At 37.3% G+C, this 22,313-nt stretch overlaps 1 protein-coding gene across 10 annotated transcripts in view; it reads right to left on the reverse strand.

Moving 5' to 3' along the window:
* The window catches only part of Fryl (FRY like transcription coactivator), a 233,228-nt gene that overhangs the window by 35,602 nt on the left and 175,313 nt on the right, over positions 1–22,313 (reverse strand). For 8 of the 10 annotated variants that reach the window (XM_071614271.1, XM_071614270.1, XM_071614269.1 and 5 more), the window contains 14 exons: positions 21,724–21,983; positions 21,266–21,406; positions 17,972–18,140; positions 15,955–16,039; positions 14,906–15,018; positions 13,771–13,921; positions 12,983–13,086; positions 11,514–11,699; positions 9,558–9,762; positions 8,124–8,245; positions 7,393–7,583; positions 5,872–5,966; positions 4,204–4,811; positions 3,809–3,906 (listed from right to left, as the gene is read on the reverse strand). In XM_071614271.1, the coding sequence (XP_071470372.1) occupies positions 3,809–3,906; positions 4,204–4,811; positions 5,872–5,966; positions 7,393–7,583; positions 8,124–8,245; positions 9,558–9,762; positions 11,514–11,699; positions 12,983–13,086; positions 13,771–13,921; positions 14,906–15,018; positions 15,955–16,039; positions 17,972–18,140; positions 21,266–21,406; positions 21,724–21,983 (2,528 nt within the window). The remainder of the gene's footprint in view (positions 1–3,808; positions 3,907–4,203; positions 4,812–5,871; positions 5,967–7,392; positions 7,584–8,123; positions 8,246–9,557; positions 9,763–11,513; positions 11,700–12,982; positions 13,087–13,770; positions 13,922–14,905; positions 15,019–15,954; positions 16,040–17,971; positions 18,141–21,265; positions 21,407–21,723; positions 21,984–22,313) is intronic. The other 2 variants (XM_071614273.1, XM_071614266.1) reach the window with 1 other exon arrangement.

A 22,313-nucleotide genomic window follows, 5' to 3' on the forward strand; every position in this document is an offset into this window, starting at 1 on the left:
CAGAACACCATGAGATTCTCAGGGAGGTTCAGAGTTGCTATGTCAGACAGGAAATACTTTAGTCTCCACTATGTCCAGGGCATCTCAGTAGTGTGGCCAGTTGCAGAAAGCCTCAGAACATGTGTATAGTCAAAGGATTTCAATGAAGAGCTGATATAACTGAATCCTTCTTTTTCACTGCATTAACAGTCTGCACGCTGGGCCTCAAATTGCTCCTCAGGAAATCACCTAAGCTCTGAGAACCTTGGCCAGCCTTTTAGAGGCCACTCCATAATGTCCTGACTTCTTAGAATTGGCTTGACACAATACCATGATGTCTGAATCAACAGAAGTCAGGGGGATATTTTTGACCTTAGACTGTCTGTACTTTTGGTTACTGGTGAGGATGATCCTTAGCCACTCACTGGGCATACTTAAACAATCTAGAAATGGAAAGGGCCCCCACTAGACTTACATACTTATCTATCATAAAAGTCTAGCAACATTGTAAAGTTTACTTTTAGTTTTTCCTCTTTTCATTTTGCTCATGATTTTTTCCATCTTATTATATATATTTTCACAACTTGCCTAGAACATTTAGTGAGCAAATTTAGAGCATTACCTTTTAAATCTATACATACATTTACCTTTCAAATGAATATAACTGACATTTACTTTGATAATTTAGAAGATGTTTAATAGACTTGGAGGGCCTCAAGTTCATCACTGGACAGACTTGAGATTAAAAACATGCAAGACTGTGCAGGCAACTATCAACACAGTACCATGGCAGTTATTTTATAAAACCATTAAAAGCAGCTGATCTCATGCATTAGTCTTTTGCCCATAAAACCAACAAGAGGATGATAAAAGAAAAATTTTGTTGATGTTTCTTATTTGCATTTCAACCTAATCTTTTTTTTAAATCACATTAATTTTATAACTTTACAATAATCAGCTTAATTTTTTTTTTTTTTTGGTATCTGGGATTGAACTCAGAGGCACTTGACCACTGAGCCACATCCCTAACCCTATTTTGTATTTAGACAGGGTCTCACTGAGTTGTTTAGCGCCTTGTCCATTGGTGAGGCTGGCTTTGAACTTGCTATTCTCCTGTCTCAGTCTCCCAAGCCACTGAGATTACAGCACCTGACTTGCTTAAATTCTTTATAATGCAAAAAAGCCTTCCAAAGGGGGGGGGGGGGGGAAACATTTGTATTGAATTTTTACATTCTTAAAGAATCTGTTTTCTAAAGAATGATTTTTAAAAACCTCTTTTGAAAAGGGTGACCATTCTTGGAATATAGGCTATTCAATTTTGTTTGCTGTGCAAATGACTTAAGATTTTGAAATTTTTGAATCACCAGGTTAAAATAAGATCCTAGGAGAATGCTTTATAACAAACTTTTTTTTTAGCACATTACTTTTGCCATGATGAAAGAAACAAATATTTGTCTTAAGTGCTGTCTTATTTTAAAATTCTGGGCTCTCCATGGGCACAAACAGTAGATTGAAATTTGCATAATGAGGAAGCACATAATGGCAGAAAATTACTCTCAACAGTTATAAGTGAGAGAATAATTAAGGAATCAATTTAATTCACATCCTGCAGGTTGCTGAAAGCTTACAAGAGGAAATCTGTGTGCTGCCCAACAGGAAGAAAGCAGATTAAAAACAATTTAGGAATCACAGAAGGCCATATTTGATTTCTTAAAAACAAAAAGATATTTGAGGATTTCCCTCACATAGTCATGAAATCAGCAGCTTTAATACTCAAAGGGCTGTGACAGCTTTCAGGCAGGCTCTTTGGGGAGCCCAGCATTTGGGGGGTAGCTATTTATTCCACACGTTCTAGCTGCTGCTCTTAAATGTGTCTACTTCCCTCTTTGGGTATTGGTGCCTATTGTTTTCTTGAAATATCAAGTTAGGTCAATACACCTTTTTTTTCTCATATACTTTCTTTGTAAGTGCTCATATGGGGGAAAAATCCTTGTTCACAACATTTTTTTTAAAATGATGTTTCATAAGAATACTAAAATGAAAGTTATTTTAAGAAATTTTATATTTTGTATTACTTTTCAACCTTACTGGCGCACATACTACATATGTAGTTGGTTTCTTTTAGGCAAATAATCATTTTTCAAAAAGCAATATTTATTTCAATAGTAGTTTTTCATTTAATAATGTTCTACTGGATTTTTAAAATTAAATAAAATCAAGAACAGGGGACAATTTTTAGCTTACTTCTTCCCACTACCATTTTTACTTACAAAACTAAGATATGTTTCTATTAACTAAAATAATGGCTCCTCTTTTAACCATAAATGCTTATGTAAGAATTTCTCTATACCTAATTTATCTAGGAACTTAATTAGGGATAGACTCAACAGCATATTTTATGAAATATTTTCACTTATTAAATATTATCTAAGCAACACAGTGAAAAGATTGTTCTCTCATTACTGCTAATGGATTTTCTCACTACCTCAGCACTCAGAGATAAATTTATTGCAATCAGGGTCACGGAAAGGTATTTTATTTGGCTCTCTGTGACTTGTTCTTTCCATTTACTGTGCTACTTGTTAATTGAATCTCAGCTTTTTAAAAAATTGCTATATAAAAAGCTCTTCTTGGAAATTGTATTTGCTGGTTTCCTTCTGTTCAAAACTTCTCTCAGTGTTTTTTCTCTCAGTGTTTTAGATGGCTTTACTTATGTTGGTATTCACCAACCATCTCTCAATCCCAAAAGAGGAGCCATTATATTTAGTTCACCTAATTTCCTGTTGTATGTATACTTCTCATAAATTGATCTAACTCCTTGGAACTGTTTATATTTTCAGAAGGTCTTTCTCTGCCCAAGACTCAGTGGATGACAAAAAAGAAAATAATAATAATAATAATAATAATATGTAAAAAGAAGGCAAGCTGCTTGAGAGTTCCTTATTGTTCTTGAGGAAATTATTAAAAATATAAAATGTCAATAGCATAAGCTTCTAAAAATAAGATTAAGAACTATAGTACTTTAAAATGCAAGTTAACAGATAATTTAAAAATAGCTACACTACTGTTTTCAGAACTGTACAGTGGGAGGGAAAGAGCCAAACACAGGAGAAGAAAGAATGAATGGAACAGTGAGGGAAGATGAAGAGAAAGTTTTCAAAGAAAAATAGTCAAACAGAAAGGGAGAGAGAACTTTCAGAATCTCAAACTATATTATGTCCTCTTCTTCCCTGCGGCCTCTGCACATGTTATCATTTCTTTTGCCTAGAGAACTGAGACCCCTGGCCTCACTCTTGGCCTCACATCTGGCTCTTTTTTTCATTATTCCTATTCAGCCTTCCATGTGAGCTCAGCTAGAACTTCCTCTAGGAAGGCTTTTGGTGTATGTTCTGCTGAAATGTTCGGTCCTCCCATTGACAGAACACTTACCGCCTACTTCTTGACTGCGTTTCCCACCATCCACAAGGCCAGTACTCAACCCACTTTTCTCATGCTGTATGACCAGCAGCTAACCTAGCCCTCAGTCAATATTTATCAGGGAATGAATGAATGAGAAACTGACAGAGAGGTAGAGGAGAAAGTAGGGAAAAGGAGCAGAAAAAGACTCAGAGGAATGTTACTCTAATTAAATAGTTTTATTCACTGTCATTTGAACAGTTGCAACTTATATTGCTATGTAACTCTTTTATATGAACAGACAGAATAAACACGTAGATGCAGAATTCACACAGGTAGTGACAGTACGAGGATGTTTAAGAGATTCCCCTCTTAAGATAAACTAGAGACTAACATCCCTACAGTGTTATCTTTTGGCATAACATTTGCTTACCTTTGCTATTCGACTAGCTGTTTCTTTGCAAAACTGAGTTGGGCTGTCAAAATGCTGGATTAAGTGAGGCAATAAGCAAAGGATGTTAAGAGGAAAGCCTATCAAAACAAAACAAAAAAGGCAAACAATAACCAATTTTATTGCACATTATTTTAAATGTTAAAGGTATTTTTAAAATGGTTTGTAGAAACCATTTTCTTTTCATTTCCTGGAATACTCAACCTTCTAATTTTTTTTCCCTTTTACCAAATCATTTACATTATCTAACATATAAAACAAACTATCACTGTTTGCAGAAAAGCAGAAATTAGATTTCAAAACAATTGATTAGTTTACATTTCAAAGACATTAAAACGCAATTATATGAACATTGGTGCAGTTATATTTAACATCACCTGACAACTGGGAAGGATCCACCAACGTGTGTTTGGAGACAGAAATGAGTTTACTGAGGAGGTGCACGGTCATTTCTTGGGTAGAAACAGAGGTAAAACCCTTAAGGAAGAGCTGCTGAAGTCCTGGAAAATTGTTCCACTTCAATTTGTTTTGTACATTTTCAATCTTGTCTCGACTCTCCGATTTATCCAAAGGCAAATGGATAAGCAGTTTGTTGAGAAGCCTGAGAGCCAGGAGGTATTCATATTCATAATCTGATTCTAATAAAGATGCTGCTATCCAAAAAATGGTGGCCATCAAGTTGGCAGGCTCAGTAGTGGACTGCACATCATACATTCCTTTCTCTCGTAGAGAGGAAAGGCTTCTAGTCCTTGCTAAGCTACTGTTATGGTTTATCCGTCCATCCATTATATCCAGTGTGTTACTCCGCCGCCGGTCACCTCTTCGGTCACCAATTAAACTTAATCTCAAAGAGTTACTTCTTGCATTACTGTTATATCCCAAATAACTGCTACTATTAATGGGACTTGTGCTTAGATTGAGTTGTCCAGTGCTTTTCCTGTTAGCTGCATACTTGTTTCCCATTATAGGATCATGGTATGAGGTTCTTAAAAAGAGAGAAGAAAAAAGAAAAAAAGATCAAGTCGTGTGCAGTTACTTCTTTTGCTACATTAATTTTACTCTTGAAAACTGAAAAGCATCAACTGTTACCAGAAAAATCATGTTTCAGTATATCTGACTTTAATCAAATTTCAGCTTTGCCTCCATATTAAAATAAAATCTACAACAATGCCTTCTGGTGGCTATGGTGGCTATTTCTTTTGAGTGGGGATGAGGTTGGATTTGCTGAGAAGATTCTGCTTTAGAATCTGAGAACTCTCAAATCTGGGATTTATTACGCATTATTGTCCAAAGTAGACCTCATTTATTTGACCCTCAGACTTGATGCCTATTTCTTTGAATGGCATCTTTTTTTTTTTTTTTTTTAAGAGTACTAAACTCAAAAATAAATTTATGATTTCTCCTGCTTCCTCATATCCAATTGATTAAAATAATATTTATTGAATGCCTTCTACATGGGCCAGCAGCATGCCAAAGGCTAGTGATATTTTCTAAAAGACTATTATGGGGGATAGATATGTAAATCGACAAAGTTATAATCAGTTAATTATTATTATTAAAATATAAAGAAAGCACTGTGAGAACCCAAAGGATAAAATAAGTAGCACTGCTTTTGGGGAGTTAGAAAAGCTTAGCTAAGTAACTCTTGAGATGGGACTAAAGGTTAATTTGGGGTTTGCATGGCAGAGAAAGTGGGAGGACAGGTTGTTCTTGGGAGCACATCTGGGTATCCTAAAGGGTAACTAAGGGGAACAATAGGTCCCTAAAGTGTGGCAGGAATGGGGCCTGTCAAGGAAGCCCGACTGACATAGCAGAAAGAGATCTGACCAGGACATTAGAAGAAAAGAATTGACCAAATTAGCTCCAGCACTTTTTAGAAGTCCTCACTATCTGAGGCCGGCTTTCCCACTGGTAACCCATCTGATTTGGAGGGGGGTGGCAGGGATTATTTTCATTGTAAATATTAAAATAATATAATGTAATGATGATAAGAATTTAGTTATTAGAATTCTGTATTCAATAGGTTTCCCGGTTTAAATTCTTACTGAGAAAGGGCAGAAAGAAGATCATAATGTTTCATGGTTTCAGCCAAAGTATCAATTGCAGACTCCAAGGTGAGAAGAAGCTCAATCACAAATCCCTGGGGGAAAAGGGCAGAATTTAATTAACTGTGCTCTAGAAATAAGAAATTGCAATGGATTTCCCAATGAAATTTAAAAATAGAATGAACTCTGCATTAATATTACAAAATGATCAAACTCCTAAGCAACACAATCTGGCTGATTAATGAAAACTCATCAAACTAATGGTAGACATTATTATAATGGCATTACAATTTACCAGAACTGCTCGGGTCAGAATTCTAGGGGTTATTTTTGTTTCTTTCTTCCAAATCTAAATTGAATCCATCAGTAAGTCTTGAAAAGATCACTTTTAAAATAGATCCTCCATCTGACTGCTTTTCTCTACCTCCAAATCTTCCCTTAACCTAACCTACTGCCATTTCCGCCTGGACTCTCTCAGTAACTGTCCTTTCCCACCTCCACTCTCACTCTCCCCAAGGACTCCACCCAGATGCCCAAGTGAATTTTTTTCAAAAGCAAATCACATTCAGTATCTTCCTTCTCTTAAAACCTTTTGAATGTTTTCCTATCAATTCTGAGTGAAGCCAAATCTCTCACTAGGGCCTATTAGGCCTTATGTGATCTGGACCTGCCTAGCTCATCACTAGCCTTCCTTCCCCTCAATATATGTTAGCCTCACTGGTCTTCATGATGGTCCTAACCCCCCACCCACACACACACATAAAAACAACAACAACAAAAATAACCCAACCACCCTACAGTCTCTGCCTTAGGGCCTTTGTACATGTTAATCCCATTTTCTTCTGCCTGAAGTGTTCTTTCCTCAGATCATCACAGGACCCAGTACATACCAGTATATATTCGATAATCACCTCTCAGATTATTATATATAAAACAACCCCCTCTACCCCACTGCTCTTTAACCCTTTACCTTATTATTTTCACAGTATTTATCACTAAGTAAAATTGTGTTATATGTTATTGGCTTGATTAAAGGCTTGTTTCCCCCAACAGAGTATGAGCTCCAGAATGCAGGGAACTTTGTTTTGTTCAGCACTATATCCCCAATGAATAGAAGAGTACAATAAAATCAGCAGTTGGTACAAACTTGAGTTTTTCTAGTGTAAGTTTTACTTACTTACCTTTAAAAATGAAATTCAATGTTTCACTTTATATTGAAATTTAACTTCCTTTTTTATCTCATAATCATCCTAAAATAATAATACCCAACTGTGTGTGTTTGTGTGTGTGTGTGTGTGTAATGAGTATAAAACTTTCTCACAGGCAATAGACTATATGATCTAACTAGTAGGTTATTAAATATTTGTTACAAACTTACCTTTGTTTACTTCTTCACCTGTTTATTAACAGGGCATTAATAATTATGACCACTGTCTAGCTCTGGCTATTGCAATCTATATTTGGCAGCGAGACCTTGACCCCAGGCATCTCACTAACTGCAGGGAAAATGTAATGAAATACCTGTGCATCTTCTCCTGGATCCCCTACAGTTTCTACAAGTCTGGAGAGAACATCAGAAAGTGTAGTTGCAGATAGTGGCTGCTTTAGGGCCCTGAAAATCTGAAAGGATCTCCCAGCATAGTGTCGAGAAGAACAAGAAAGCGCTGTGTGCAGAGCAACTTCACTAAGGTGATGTTCCAGATGAATTCCTTCTGCAGAGAAAAAGGACATGAGCGGGTGTCTCTTATTTTATAGAATTTAGAGAGTTGTAACTAGAGACTGTCCACATTAAAACCAGAACCCCTCATGCTACCAGACCAGTCTCACAGGCACCTAAGTCTTGTAAGTCAATGGATGTTCCTGCAAAACTACCCCTTGGAAACAATCACTGCTGAAGACACATACACTTTTACTATGATTGTCAGATGTGTTAAATGTGAGATTACAGAAGACTTACCAGTACAAAAAGGAATTTTTAAGTTCATCATCTTTATAATTCACAGCTGTCTTATAATTTTGTGATGCCATCACACACAAAACTAAGCCCCAATTTCAGAGACATAATTCTTTCTAAGTAGTAAATTAATTTTTCTTCAACCCAAAGAGATCTGTTAGCATTCACAAATTAAAAAGGAAACTCTTTCTAAAATTTTTTAATTTTGACATTATCAACTTGAAATTAAGTATTATCAAAATTTCAACATCACCTTAAAATATCTCATTAAAACTAAGTATCATTTATTAAAAAATACCTGTGCTTGACTGCTTAAAAACAGAAACCACATATTTCAAAAACGTAGTTAACTGTTCAGCACTCTTTATGCTAGGATTCTTGGCGGAAACATCCTCATGGTTCCAAAGGGGCCCTCTTTTTCTGGAAACAGAATAGATATAATTCTCGTTTTTAATTTATATCAACAGATTTATTTAAACTTGCTTAAACTATGGCTTTATAATTAGAAAGGACAGTAGCAAACAAATCAAATAGCAGATCACAATCTATCCATTATTTATGTACATGGATATAGAATGTTCTACATCAAGTAAGGAAAGATCTAATTTCAGTGTCTACCATTACCTCATTCAAATTCTCTCAGAGATAGTAACGAGATGAGAAATTTTGTCTACTGAGTACTGATTATTGTCTATGTGTTATATAGCTCAAGACATAATTTATGGAGCTCAGACTGTACCTAGATTATAATGCAAAGAAAATAATTTACAGGTTAAATGCAGTAAAAATAACAATGCTAGATAAAACTAGGGAGAAAGCTTAAGGCAGAATATTGTCCTGTTGATTCTTTCTTTAAAATGTCTTTGCAGGCTGAGGCAAAGTTTGAGGTCAGCCTCAGCTACTTAGCAAGATCCTGTCTCAGAAAAAGGATAGTTTTAGCCCTGTTCCTGGATAGAATCCCCAGTATCACAAAAATAAATAAACAAACAGGTATCACCTCAGTTAAGTTCCTTATTAGCCTAAGCCCAAAGTGCCTTGAAAACCTTTAGGTGGGCACCCTGGGTCCAGTCCATTCCATTTCTTAATCAGTTCACTGATAGGGAACTGATTTTTTTCCCACATATTTATTAAATTACTCCTCCCATCTTCCCAATTTAGCTCAATGATGTGTGTGTATGAGTGTGTTTGTGTGTGTGGGGGGTGGGGGCTTGGAAATTTAACCCAGGACCTTGCACATACTAGACAAGCACACTACCATGAGCTACTTCCTTGGTCCTAGTTGAGCAATTTTAAATGTAATCTATAACCACGGGCCTGGATTTCATGGCATTCCAGTTTGAATGCTCCCAAGCTTTCTAGCATTATTTAGCAGTGTTATAGTCAGAATGAATTATTTGTTTCTCATGGTCCTTTGATCTGGCTCTCACTGTGGGACATCATGTCCTTTCTCCCCATCTATTAACATTCTCTACTTAGAAAGCCTTGCATAGAGAATAGACAAGTATTTGATGATTGACTGATAATATACATAATGAAAGAATATTATATATCCAAATAATACAGTATTCTTTGGGCAGTTAGTAAGAGGCGTGATTGCAGGCATGCAAAAGAACAATCTTTATATGCATTACAATTCTCAAAATACTGTGCAATACAAACCTGTGCATTTTGAATCATGGCATTTCAGAAAATAAAAATGCAGTTTATAGAGATGGAAAGAGCTGCAGGTTACCTTGAGGTAATGAATTCCATGAGGGTTTTGACTTTTCCGTCCTGCTCCACTGAGATGTCCACCTCGTTGAGGAGCGTGGTGTGCAGGTGTGAAATGGCAGCGCTGTTGTTTCCTAAGCTGATACTAGAAGAGGTAGAACTTGAGCTAAGCCCTGAGTCGGTCATGGGGGAGGGCTGGTAATCAGGTATAAAATCGCTAATGCCTGCTGGAAGAGAAAGCTCAACATGAGTACCCACAAAGTGATACCTACACAGGAAAAAAGCTGCAAAACACTTCAGAGATGGACCACTGGGTGTTACTTATAGATTATACAGGACACAGGAGGAAACCTGTCAGTGCTAGCTGACATCCCTTAGCACTCCTGACCATCCTCAGAAGCACCTCGTTGCAGCCAGCCAGCTTGGAGGTAAACAAACACTTTTCACAGCTTGTTATTAAAATTCAGCAATCTGGATTTACTGTGTGGCCCTCTGCTGCCATCTGCTGAAAAAAGTTGAAAGTAGCAATTTCCTAATATTTTGGTACATTTTTTTCAATGTTTTTATTAAACCAGTCATATTTCCATAAGATGAAATGATTTTTAATTTCTAATGGAAGGATTCTATAATTTTTGCTTCATTTTACTTTTAAAAAAGCTACATTAAGGACTATGTGTAATATTTATAGTGAGTTAAACATTAAATGAATACTGGCAAAAGTTATTTACTAATGCTGTATTTTTTAAAATAGCAAAAGAGTCTTAAAGACAAACAGCAGCAGCTGGGCATGGGGGCACACACCTGTAATCCCAGTGACTGGAGAGGTTGAGGTAGGAGAATTACAAGTTCGAGAACAGCCTCAGCAACTAAGTAAGGCCCTTAGCAATTTAGGGAGATTCTGTCTTAAAATAAAAAATAAAAAGGGCTAGGGAAGTAGCTCAGTGGTTAAGTGCACCAGTACCAAAAGAAAAATAAAGCAACAACAATAACAAAAAACTCTAACAAACTAAAATGTTTGAATAAAGATGCTTTAGCATAAAAAAGAAGTTTTACTCCATTTTGTTTCAACCATAATTTTTTTTTAAAATATCTTTATTTTACATTTTATGTGGTGCTAAGGATCGAACCCAGTACTTCAAGTATGGTAGGTGAGCACTCGACCATTGAGTCATAATCCCAGCCCCTAAACCATAATCTTAAAAAGCTAATGTTTCCTAATAATCATTTTGTTACTACATGATTTTAAGTAAATAATAAAGTTTTAACTGATTGTCTTTAAAATTTATTAACCACATATTCAACAAAAACTGGCAATTTAATTTCAATTTCTGAAAATAATTATTTTCAGGTTGAGCCTGTAGTTCAGTGATAGAGCACTGATTTAGAATGTGTGAAGCCCTAAATTCAATCCCCAGCACTGCATGCACAAAACAATCTAGATCATATTCCTAGTCTGGTGTACTAATGAGTGGAAGAAATAAGTTGGGGCTATTAGGAAGGAAGATAGCATAACTTTTAAAGTAAAAAAAATGATGACAGTGAAATAAGTTGGATATTTCAGTTTCCTTAATTTGGACCTTGCTACTTCAAAACACATAACATTTTAAATGCAGCAAAGATAATGAAGTAAGTAAAAAAAAATTAAATGTCTAAATTTGTCAGCGTCCAGATCTTGTGAGCTGGGAATCTAATGCAACCTCATTTTATTTGTGGCTAGTATTCAGTGAATTCAACACTCTTCAACTTACATATTCAAAACTTAACATTTGTGTGATAAAGATCCTTAAGAGCAATATAGATCAAATATTTTAATACATTCTTTAACTAAACAAAGAATGTAAATGATAACTTAAATATAACTGTTTTCTAAAAGCTTGCCCTAGTATTTCAACTTTTATTTAGTTGACTTTCTCTACTGTGAGATTCAAAATTAATGAAGCATACTTCTCCATTAAAGGTGTAGGTTTAAGGTAAATACCTGTGAAAGTGTAATCTAAGTGTGCAACTTGTTTGACTGTAAGCACCCTGGGCTCATTAAACTCCTTGTTCCTGAGAAGGACAGAAGCAACAGTTCGGATGTTACTGTTGGGTCCCATCACTATTAGTAAGTGCAGAAGCAGGCGTTTACAATGTTCATACACCTCAGGGTGGCAGTGGTCAAACCCTGAAACAGAGAGGAGAAAATCATTATCAATTAGGAGGAATAATGAGTATGCTTGCTACCAAACTCTACAGAAATTACAGTCATCACTGGAGAACTGGCTTTACTACTTATCTTAGATACCAAACCCTGCAGATGCTCAAGGCCCTCATATAAAATAGCACCCTCCTACTATATATGCTAAATCATCTCTAGGTTACCTATGATACCTAATACTATTAAATGCTATGTAAGTAGTTGTTACATTGTATTCATTAGGGAATAACAATAAGAAGAAAAATCTGTACATGTTTGGTAAGGATACAGATGTTTTTTACCAAAATATTTTCAAACCACAGTTGGTTCAATCCACAGATTTGGAAACTATGAACACCAAGCGCCCACTGTATACAAAAGACTTCATGGAGTATGATGTATTTGTATTTCATGGAATATGATGGGGTTTTTTGTATGTGTTTTTTAATTGGTTTAAAGTTGTACACTTGTTTTTATAAGAGCCTACTGTCCTATAGCACTAGGGAGAACCCAGGTAATTTTTAATGTATTTCATGTCTAAAATTTAGTGATCTCTTAGAAATCATTACTGTTACATAACGCTATATATGTAAGTAAATTTTTTAAAAAAAGATAGGCATTTTGGGGGGTGGGTGGGTGTGCAGCACATTAATAGAAAACAAATGAGTATAATACTAAGTGTTCATGGCAGGAAAAGGTGTAAGAAGACAGCTACCTTGACTTGCTTCAGAAAACCAATCCCATAAGTATGGAAGGCACTGAAGATGAGAGCCCATGCAGGGCATGTGGAGTTTTGGGTGTAGCAATCAGATTGTCTACCAGGTCAGTTCTTTTGGGAAATACTTAAGAGTCTATTTCCATATTCCATCTACTCTGAAAGTTTCTAATCCCAGAGGTAAATTGATTCTGCTCTTCCATAGCCACATAAATTTCCCTAGTGGGTTATATGTGTGTTTGTGTGGAGTACAAAGGGCCACAAGATAGGAAAGGGAAAGAATAGGGACCAAATGGGCTGGCATTCTGGCTCAGAGGCAGAGCACTTGCCTAGCATGCCTGAGTCCCTGCTCTATCCCTAACACCACAAGAAAGCAAAAACAAAAACAGGGACAGTGGACATATTTGTTGTTTGAAATCAGGCTACTGATAACTCCCCACTGGATCTGGAGAATCAACAGTGAAAAGTCCCACAAACAACACACTAAACACCAAAACAAGAAGCATCTAAGCACTTTCTGATCCCTTCGAAGGGATCAGACATGAGGATGTATTACCTATAAAAATCGCATGAAGAAGAAGATGGAGGTAGCTTCCCCATTCCACCTTCACACTGTGATCGATGATCAGATCCGTCAGAAGGATCACCGCTATGTTACACCTGCGGCAAACGAGAGCATGATTAGCCTTTGGCTAGACCTGAAGAAACCTAGGGGAAATGCTTTACCAATTACTCAAAGCCTTGAAGATTGTATTTCATGGAAAAATACAACTTCTCAAGAAAAAAAGAGGAAAAACAAATGCAGCTGAAGGAACGTTAAGCAATAGCGTTGTTAGAACAAAACCTAAGGGCCCAGGCTCCTTGAGGTCAAGGGCCACACTCCCTTTGTCCTTCAGCCTTGAGACCTAACACATCACTTGCCACAGAGTAGGTGTTCAATACGTGTTTGGTGCATTCATGAATTCTCAAAGAAGGCAGCAATTATTCAACTATAATTTTAACTCAGTAGAATTCAATCTAATTCAATTCAAAATAAGAGTGCCCACTACAAGAAAGTCACATTTTTGTCAGATGTAGTAACTGGGTCCCAGAAAGGTCAAGTAACTATGCCAGACACCCAGAAAAGCAGCAGCAGAATGAGATTGAATAATATTAATTTTGTAGAGAGAGAAGACTGAGATTTTTGGCTGTCTTAAAATCTAAACATGGTGGTCTAATTTGTTGCAGCATCTCAATTAAGAAGACTGCTTCCATCCATTCTGGGTCATGAGACAGCATAAAGAAGGCTCAAAGTGTTCAGCAGCAACGTGGCTCATAGGAAGTAGGAATGGCGCTCTAGTCCACCTGTGAAGAGGTAATCCAGGTGACGACGTTTCAGGCACGTAATCCACCAGTGGTGACCAGCAGCCTCCAGCTGGTGGGAAGGGCAGTGGCTCTCCTTGGTTATGCTCCATCACCTTCAGTCGCCAATTAGAATAAAGTGGCATTGAATCACCTATCAAGATAAAATCGTCTCATTTTCTACACCATCTAATTCCTGGCAATATAAGCAAACTCTAGCAAGACACCACCTATTTATAGCATCAGAGCGTGATAAAAAAACAACTTCCCACTATTTGAACATAGGTATGCTAGGAAGACCTGGGTACAAATATTATCAGATTAGGCAAACTGGAGCCAGAGGGAGAGACAGAGATAATTAAGAGATATCAATTCAGGTTCCATCCTTTATATTAAAGTAAAACAACATTAGCACTTCCTTACAATTCCCTAATTGATAGCCAAACCAGGAGACAATCTTATAGTGAAACTGCCTTCTAACATGGACCTTTTGGAAAGTTATTCAGGTCTAAATTTCCTGAGACAGGACCAACACAAACCCATCTCTTAAGAAAATCTGCTCCACCACAATGGGGCTGCAGGTTCAGTAAAAAAATGATGTTAGGGAATGTGAATTCTGTGTGACGTGGGTAAGTCACTTAACCTCTCTGGACCTCAGTTCCATCGTGCATAAAATGAGGAGATTGGATCAAATCATCTCCAGGGTCCCTTCCTGGCTTGAAAGTTTGTGTTTCTGCTCTAGTGTCATAGTGAGATTTGGGCAGATTATTTATGTTGTAAGTGCAAGGGACAACCTCTTTAGTAAAATGCAAATTCACACAGGGAAAAGCAAACACCTGTTAAAAAACAAAAACAAAAAACCAGGTTGTGCCTAGTGTATTGGTTCTCTAATGCTTCTTGAGAACCAATTCTATCATCTAGAGGGAACCTGTGTTTTGTTTTTCATTTCTCCTGTTTATATGTTGCTTATTTAAAATCATTCTTCAAAATCAAGACATTATTCAAGACATTATGTTGGAACACCACTAGTGGCAGTTAAATAGTCTTTAAAAAATCAATTTATTGGAAAACTATATTAATATAATAAGCAATAGACCTCATCATTATAGTTCTATAAAGAACATTCGGAATGGATTACTTTTTTCTTCTTCATAAGATCCTCCAGAGCTGCTGCTGTATCGAGACTCTAGTCTGTGGTGCTGACGGTTTAGATGGCTGTTCAGTCCACTGTAGATATCCAGCTGCACGCAGCTACGGGGATGATCAGGGAGGTTAGGCACAGCTCATGGAAAAGTGGCATTGTACTTCTATGTTTACTTCTTATGTTTAAAAAAAGCACGTTATGCAAAATACCACCAAGAGTTCACCATGGTATATGTTAATTTCCACCTTATAATTCAAAAGTTTAAGCTTTTAGCCAATTATTCCTACTAAATATCTCCCTTAAATAGATATTTTGGTGAGACTGATTTGATAAAAAACAGAGTAAACAGCCATTTAGAAAAGTCTCAAAATGACTTATCAGACGTCACCTTTTCATCCATTACAACATATCAAAAATCCTAGCCTGGGGCTGGGGTTGTGGCTCAGTGGTAGGCTTGCCTAGCCTGTGCAAGGTGCTAGGTTCGATCCTCAGCACCTCATAAAAAAATAAAATAAAATAAACATATTGTGTCCAACTAAAAAATATATATTTAAAAAATCCTAGCCTGTTAGCTTCTTTAACATAAAGACAGTCAAAGTGAAATTTTTCCAATATGGAAACATATTTCTTCACTAGAAGTTTTGCTTTTTGGTCCCCTGGCAGTGTTGTTGATCAAACCCAGGGCCTCATGCACGCTAGATAAGCTACATCCCCAGCCCTCCTCACCAGAGTTAACACAACAAAATACACATTCCAGGAGGGCACAGTGGCTTGGGATGCTGAGGCAGGAGGATCACAAGTTTAAGGCCAGCCTCAGCCACTCAGCGAGGCCCGAGGTAACTTAGTGAGACCTTATCTCAAAAAAGAAAAAGGGCTAGTTGTAGAGCTCAGTGGCAAAACCCCGAGTTTAATCCCTAGTACCAAAAAAACAAAAAGAAACAAAACAAAAAACCCCACACAATCCAATGCATAGATTTTCATTTATTCTAATGACAATCAGTGGGTCAAACTGAAAGGCTAATGAAGACCAGAAAGGTACTCACCTCTCTTCAAGGTTCTCCTTTATGGATTTATTATCAGGGTTGCCATCTGTGGGAGCTACCATTGTATTGCTACTGGAAGTAGTTCCTGTCAATAGAAAATAAAACAGTACCTGTTAATTTAAGAGAACAATAAAGGACAGAAGATTTCAGTCAAAACTCCACCGAAATGAAAGCAGAGAGATTTTAAAAAGAAATGTACTCATAAAGATCAAGAGGGAAAGGAGGTAATAGCAACAATTTTAGGGATGCTAGAAAACAAATGCACAGGAAGTAATTAAGAATCATGAAGGCAGCAGGGTGTGGACTAAGAAGTTTCTGCACTATTGAACCAAAAGGCTCAGGAATGAGCAGCACTGAGCAGCTGGAATTTGGGGTTCAATGCAGAGCTAAACATAGGAGAATGGCTGAAAACCTACTTTAGAAGTAGCCTCCCAAATCTATCTCCCTGTCTTTTGCAGTTGGGTGGCTGTCTCTACCCACATCTGGAAGAAGTCTCCTCTGGTGAGAGTAAGGCAGAAGATTTCTGGACTAGGGTACACATTGCATGGCAGGAGGAGAAGTACCTTACTGATAATAGGGAATGAGAAGAAAATCCACATACTAAAATTTGAGACTTCGTCTCCTGTTCTGGATCCTTCCTCCCCTACTGGTCTTTTGGAGGCTCAAGGCCTGTGTAAATATGTGTATATAAATACATAAAATCCATCCACACACACACACCCTCTCCTTTAGGCAGGGGGGTTTTTGCTGGGAAATCGGATTATGAATGATTTAAGAAAAAAGGCCTACATGGAGATCACTGAAATCATCACTTTAAAAAGGACACAATCAACTAGTCCTCTATAAATATACAGAACTTAATTTTTTTAAAGTTTCTTCCTTCCTTTCTTTCTTTCTTTTGACTTATTTTATTTATTTATTTTTACGTGGCGCTGAGGATCAAACCCAGTGCCTCATGTATTATTAGGCAAGTGCTCTACCACTGAGCCATAATCTCAAGCTCCAGAACTTAACAATTTTTAACACATTTTTCTTATAAAAAGATATGAAACTGGCAGGTCTTAAGCAAAGCTTATATGAAGACAAGATAAACAGTGATGTAAGAACTTCTGCTGAGTGAAGAAATCTTATAACTTTATCAGGCTCAGAAAAAGTACCACCATGAAATTTGAATAGGATACTGCTAAAAAAAAAAAAAAGAAAGAAAGAAAAGAAAGAACTCCTAACTAAAAAAACAAAACAAAACAAAAAACACTCTTTGAAATTAAAACTGTATTAGCAGATATGAAAAATTCAACAGAAATATTATTAGAAATCAATTAGACTGTAGGAAAAACAGGCTAAGAAATAAAAATAAATTGTGAAGATATAATTTTGAATATTTCTAATTATACACTGTTATTGACATGGTAAAAGCATTCAATATAAACTGCCAAAGAGTTTCACAGAAATTTCATTTATAATAGCCTAAATATCGTATTGATTTTCACTGGAAGTTATTCCCTCAGGAATGTAATTTCTTCACTCAAAATAATGTAATATGATAAGTATTTAAGGTGGTAGGTATGCTAATCAGTTTGATCTAATTATTCCACTTTGTAGTCATAAATCTAACATTATTTTCTACTCCCTATATATAATTTGTCAATTTACAATAAAAATTAAATACACACATACACACACTTACTTGAATAAAATAATCACAATGTGCAATTTCACAAATAATTCTAATAAGCATTTTCTAAATTTAGCATACTGATTATATAGGCATTATAAATTTATATTCCAGTTCCGAATAAGTCTGTAAAGTTTCCCTCTATAATAGTAACACTCCTTATGTTACCAAATTTCTTTACTCATATGAGGATTTACCAAATCTCAGCATATTAATTATGATACATAATTCACATTTGCTTTCTCAATAATGTTGTTTAAAGACACAGATGTTTGCTAAAACTAACAATTAGGTAAAGCAACTCTTCTGACACAAAACAGTCAGTTTCAGGTGCAGTCTCACCTGAGGTGACGGAAGGGATTTTGTAGCTGGAAGTGATGCGGTAGTAGGGGGGGTTATCCATGTGGGTGACGGCTGAGCTGACAGGATCTGTCAGCTGAAGTTCGCTCACCAGCTCCTCTAGCAACTGCATCGTTTTGTCCCTACCTAAATAAACGATAACTTTCTTCACCTGTCACAAAAGAAATGGTTCAGAAAAGAAAACACAAAATATTTATCTCATAAATTTGTCTTGAGATAAACTTTATCAGAATTAGTTAAACATTAAGTGAAAGATAAATAAGAACAATCAAAATGTGCCTAGACACTGATTGGTAATGAGACACAATATCTTTATTTTGTTTGTTTGTTTATTTATTTATTTATTATATGGTACTGAGGATTGAACCCAGGGCCTCACACATGCTAGGTGAGCAGCACTTTACCACGGAGCCCAAGAAGTCCTGTTTCTTCTTTTTAAAATAAAAATTAAAAAGAAAAAATGCTCTTCTATAGGTTTCTTTTTTAAGGGAAAAAGTTTTTGGTTAAAAGTTTTTGTGAAGACTTTCCTCTGATCTTTAGTAGCCCAGCCTCCAAACCTAGGATTTACCTTTCATTCTGTTTTTTTCCTGCCTTTCCTGTTCTCTATGTGGAACCTAGCAGTAAAGAACAGTCTTTAAGAGCAAGAGCAAGGAACAATGACAAGAACCCAGGCTAAGCTAACTCAAATGGACTGTGGATCCACTGGAAAGTTTTCTCATCTGCAAAATGGGGATAGTAATAGCACCTACTTCATAAAGCTATTGGGAGGATTAAATGAGTTAAGTAAGATTTGTAAAGCACTTTTAAAAAGGCGAGTACATGATATGAGTTTAGTTAAATGGACAAAAAACTTTTCCATACTATGTATTATATATTTTAATAATATGTATCACCAAAATAACGATCAAGTTATCTCTTTTTCTTCTTCCTATTTTAATCCTTACTATTCAAAATGTGGTCATAGGTATCATCAGCTGGAACTTGCTAGAAATGAAGAACCTCAGGCCCTACCCTCCTTCCAGAACCAAGATCCACAGATGATTTATATATACCCAGATGTGTTCAAGCCATATTTTAGACGACCCCGGTCAAATCTTAAAACATGCTTTATTATTTCAGAACAAAAATCTGTTTTTTTGTTTTGTTTTGTTTTGTTTTGGTACTGAAGAGTAAATCCAGGGATGTTTTACCCTGAGCCACATCTCCAGTTCTTTTTATTTTGATACAGGGTCTCACTAAGCTGCTGAGGGCCTAAATTAATGAGGCTGTCCTCTAACTTGTGATTCTCCTGTCTCAGGCTCCATAGTTGCTGGGATTATAGGCACGAGCCTCTGTGCCTGGCCACATTGAAAATTTTATAATGGTTACCCAGTGATAACTAACCTCACAGAGCTCTTTACCCATCCAATTGACTGCTAATTCTCTCTGTTCTTGGGTTCAGTCTCCTCTGACCACGCTGTGTGCATTCTTGCCCCTGTGCCTTGGCTCTCCTGTCTGAAGATCCGTGGCATTCCTGCCCTGATCCTATCAAGTCCTCAAGTCCCCTCCCAACCGCTCCCCACTTTTCTGTGTGAAGCTTCCCAAAATCTATTTGAAAGCATTGTTTTCAAAGCATGTAACAGGGCTTAATATTCTTTGAGAAGCATCAAGAGACAGGTAGGTGTATGGTCTTAAACCACATGACCCCACAGTACCTCTCTGACACATCTCCTACAGTTTTCCCTCATGTTCCCCACCCTCTGTCACACTGACCCCTTGCTGCCTGCTCCCTTGCCAGGCTTTCCCACCATGGATGTGAGATGGAATTCCAGCCCATTGAGTGTCACAGCTATATGCCTCTGTGGCCTCGAGGAAATGACTGTTTTCTCTGCCTTTTTAAATTCATTTGTAAAACTGCAAAGCCATCAATTTATTCTGAGAAGTGAATGAAATAATGTAGATGAAGTGCATTTACCATGTCTGGCATAACAAGTGCTGAAGAAATAGTAATTAAGAAACTATTACTATTAACACTAAAAATGACTCCTTTTAAATTCCTGTCAAATGGCTATTCCCTAAATTTCATCTCATGCTTTTTTCTAGTTCCCACTCCAATTCACTCATTCATCTATCTGGTTATTGAGGACCTGCTATGTGCCAGGAACCATTTGAGGCACTATGAATACAGCAAGGATCCAAACACAGACCTATGCTCTTCATCTACTTGGCTGAGACAAATGGGTAAAACATCATTTGTGTGGTGATGGCTAAGTACTGGCAAGATCAATGAAGCAGGGTAAGGAAAAAGAAGACTGTGCATATCAGGTCTTGGGAGTACTGGTGCTCTAGGGAAGACCCAGAGGAGGTGTAGGAAAGAGAAGGAAAGAGAGTGCCATGGCCCCAACGTGGGACTGTCCAGTGTGGGCATGGCAATGAGGGGTGAGCATGAGGGAGAACTATAGATTTGGTCATAGAGGGGTCACATCTTGGGAACAATGCTTTCAAGTACACTCAGAAAATGCTGGCTGAAGCCAGGCCACTAACTGGTTTGTTTGAAGAGGGATCTGGAAGAACCTCTGGAGCAGCCTTCTGCAGATCACACTTTTAGGAGATGCCACTTCATGGCTGCTGTGAACATAGAACAGGTAAGTATTCAAGCATCCAAGTTCCATTTCACCCTCGAGCTTGAGAGTTTTATAGGGCCCTTGGACAGATTTAGTTTTGCTTTCCCCACAGAGATAAAGATTTGATATCCTCCATGTTATCCACTCTTCCTTTTCTCTCTATTCTCGGGCTTCCAGCAGCCTATGGCACTAAGCTCCAGTCCCCCACCTGCTCCAATAGCCCAATGCCAGCTGCAATACCATCTTCCTCAATCTGGTGGTCTATGCTGCAATATCAATTTCTTCGAGTATCATCTCTTATCCAGATAGCTGTTTCCTTATTATTCACTCTCAGTACTTTCCCTTATAGCCCTTATCACAACCATACTAGAACTTACTGATTTATTTATTAAATAAACTAGGTGTAGCTTCAAAGAATAAAATCTGTCTCACCCATCAGGTTGGAATGCCCAGTACCTAGAAGAGTGTTTGCTTATAATTATACTAGATAATATTGTTGAATGAATCAATAAATAAGGCCATCTAAAAGTGCCTGACTGTCCTCACTCCAGTGGCTCTTGCTTGCTTCTGTGGGGTGACTGCTGTCCATACTTTGGCATAAACACATCTGAGGTATATACACATCTGAGGTGTGTGTGTGTGTGTAGAAAGTTAAAAGAACTTGAATACTTACATAAGGCAAGAGGCTTGGTTCACTATTCACCCCACAAATGCTGATCAAAAAGTGCAAAATTATTTTTAGGTTTTTCGGCCAGCCATCTGCAAGTGTGGTCCACACGTTCTCCACTTCCGACCAGGCCAGCTCATCGCCATACTAGGGTGCAGCACACACAGGAGATACTTCAGTAACAAACTTGTCACACCATGAAACATGAGCAGACAGCATTTTCACAGACAGCTCTCATCTTTTTCACACTGTAGAGAATGATTATTTTTCATGTCTAACCTCATTATTACTAATACATATAGAAGTTAAAAAAGATGTTTAATGAGAAGTTTTTTTTAAAGAGGAGGATTTAAATGCACTCTGTGTGGTTATCAGATGGTCTAGTCTCTGCATCTATCTGTAACCATGCTTCCTCTTCCCAGTGGTCACCTGTGCAGCAACTGCAAATACAAAACCCACCTTACCTTTGCTGTCATGTACATCAGATTGTTCAAAACCATCGCAGTGGCTTGTGGGGATCCCCAGCCTTCTCCCCGTAACCAGCGCCTGCTGGTCACCATAATTTCTCGGTCTTTTAATGAATCATCTTCATCTTCATCATGTCGCCTTGCTGTGGGCAGGGGTTTTAAATCCACTAACTCGATGTTGTTCACCCACGGTAAGAGATAGTGCAACATCACCTGCCGCCCAGCAGGGTGAGCTGTCTGAATCCTCTGGCTTATCTCTAATTAAAAGCAAACCAAAAGTGAGAACTGATGTAATTTCAGTTTCCTTTAACCTATAATTAATTTTAACATCCACTTAAAAACTAGGAAGCCAGATTTTTTTTTTTTTTTTTTTAGTACCAGGGATTGAACCCAGGGGCGCTCGGCCACTGAGCTACATCCCCAGCCCTATTTTGTGTTTTAGTTAGAGACAGGATCTCACTGAGTTGCTTAGCACCTCGCTGTTGCTGAGGCTGGCTTTGAACTGGCGATTCTCCTGTCTCAGCCTCCCAAGCTGCTGAGATTACAGGCATGTACCACCATGCTGGGCTTAGGAAGCCAGATTTTAT

The sequence above is a fragment of the Marmota flaviventris genome, chromosome 7 (genome assembly GCF_047511675.1).
Source record: "Marmota flaviventris isolate mMarFla1 chromosome 7, mMarFla1.hap1, whole genome shotgun sequence".
Lineage (NCBI taxonomy): Eukaryota > Metazoa > Chordata > Mammalia > Rodentia > Sciuridae > Marmota > Marmota flaviventris.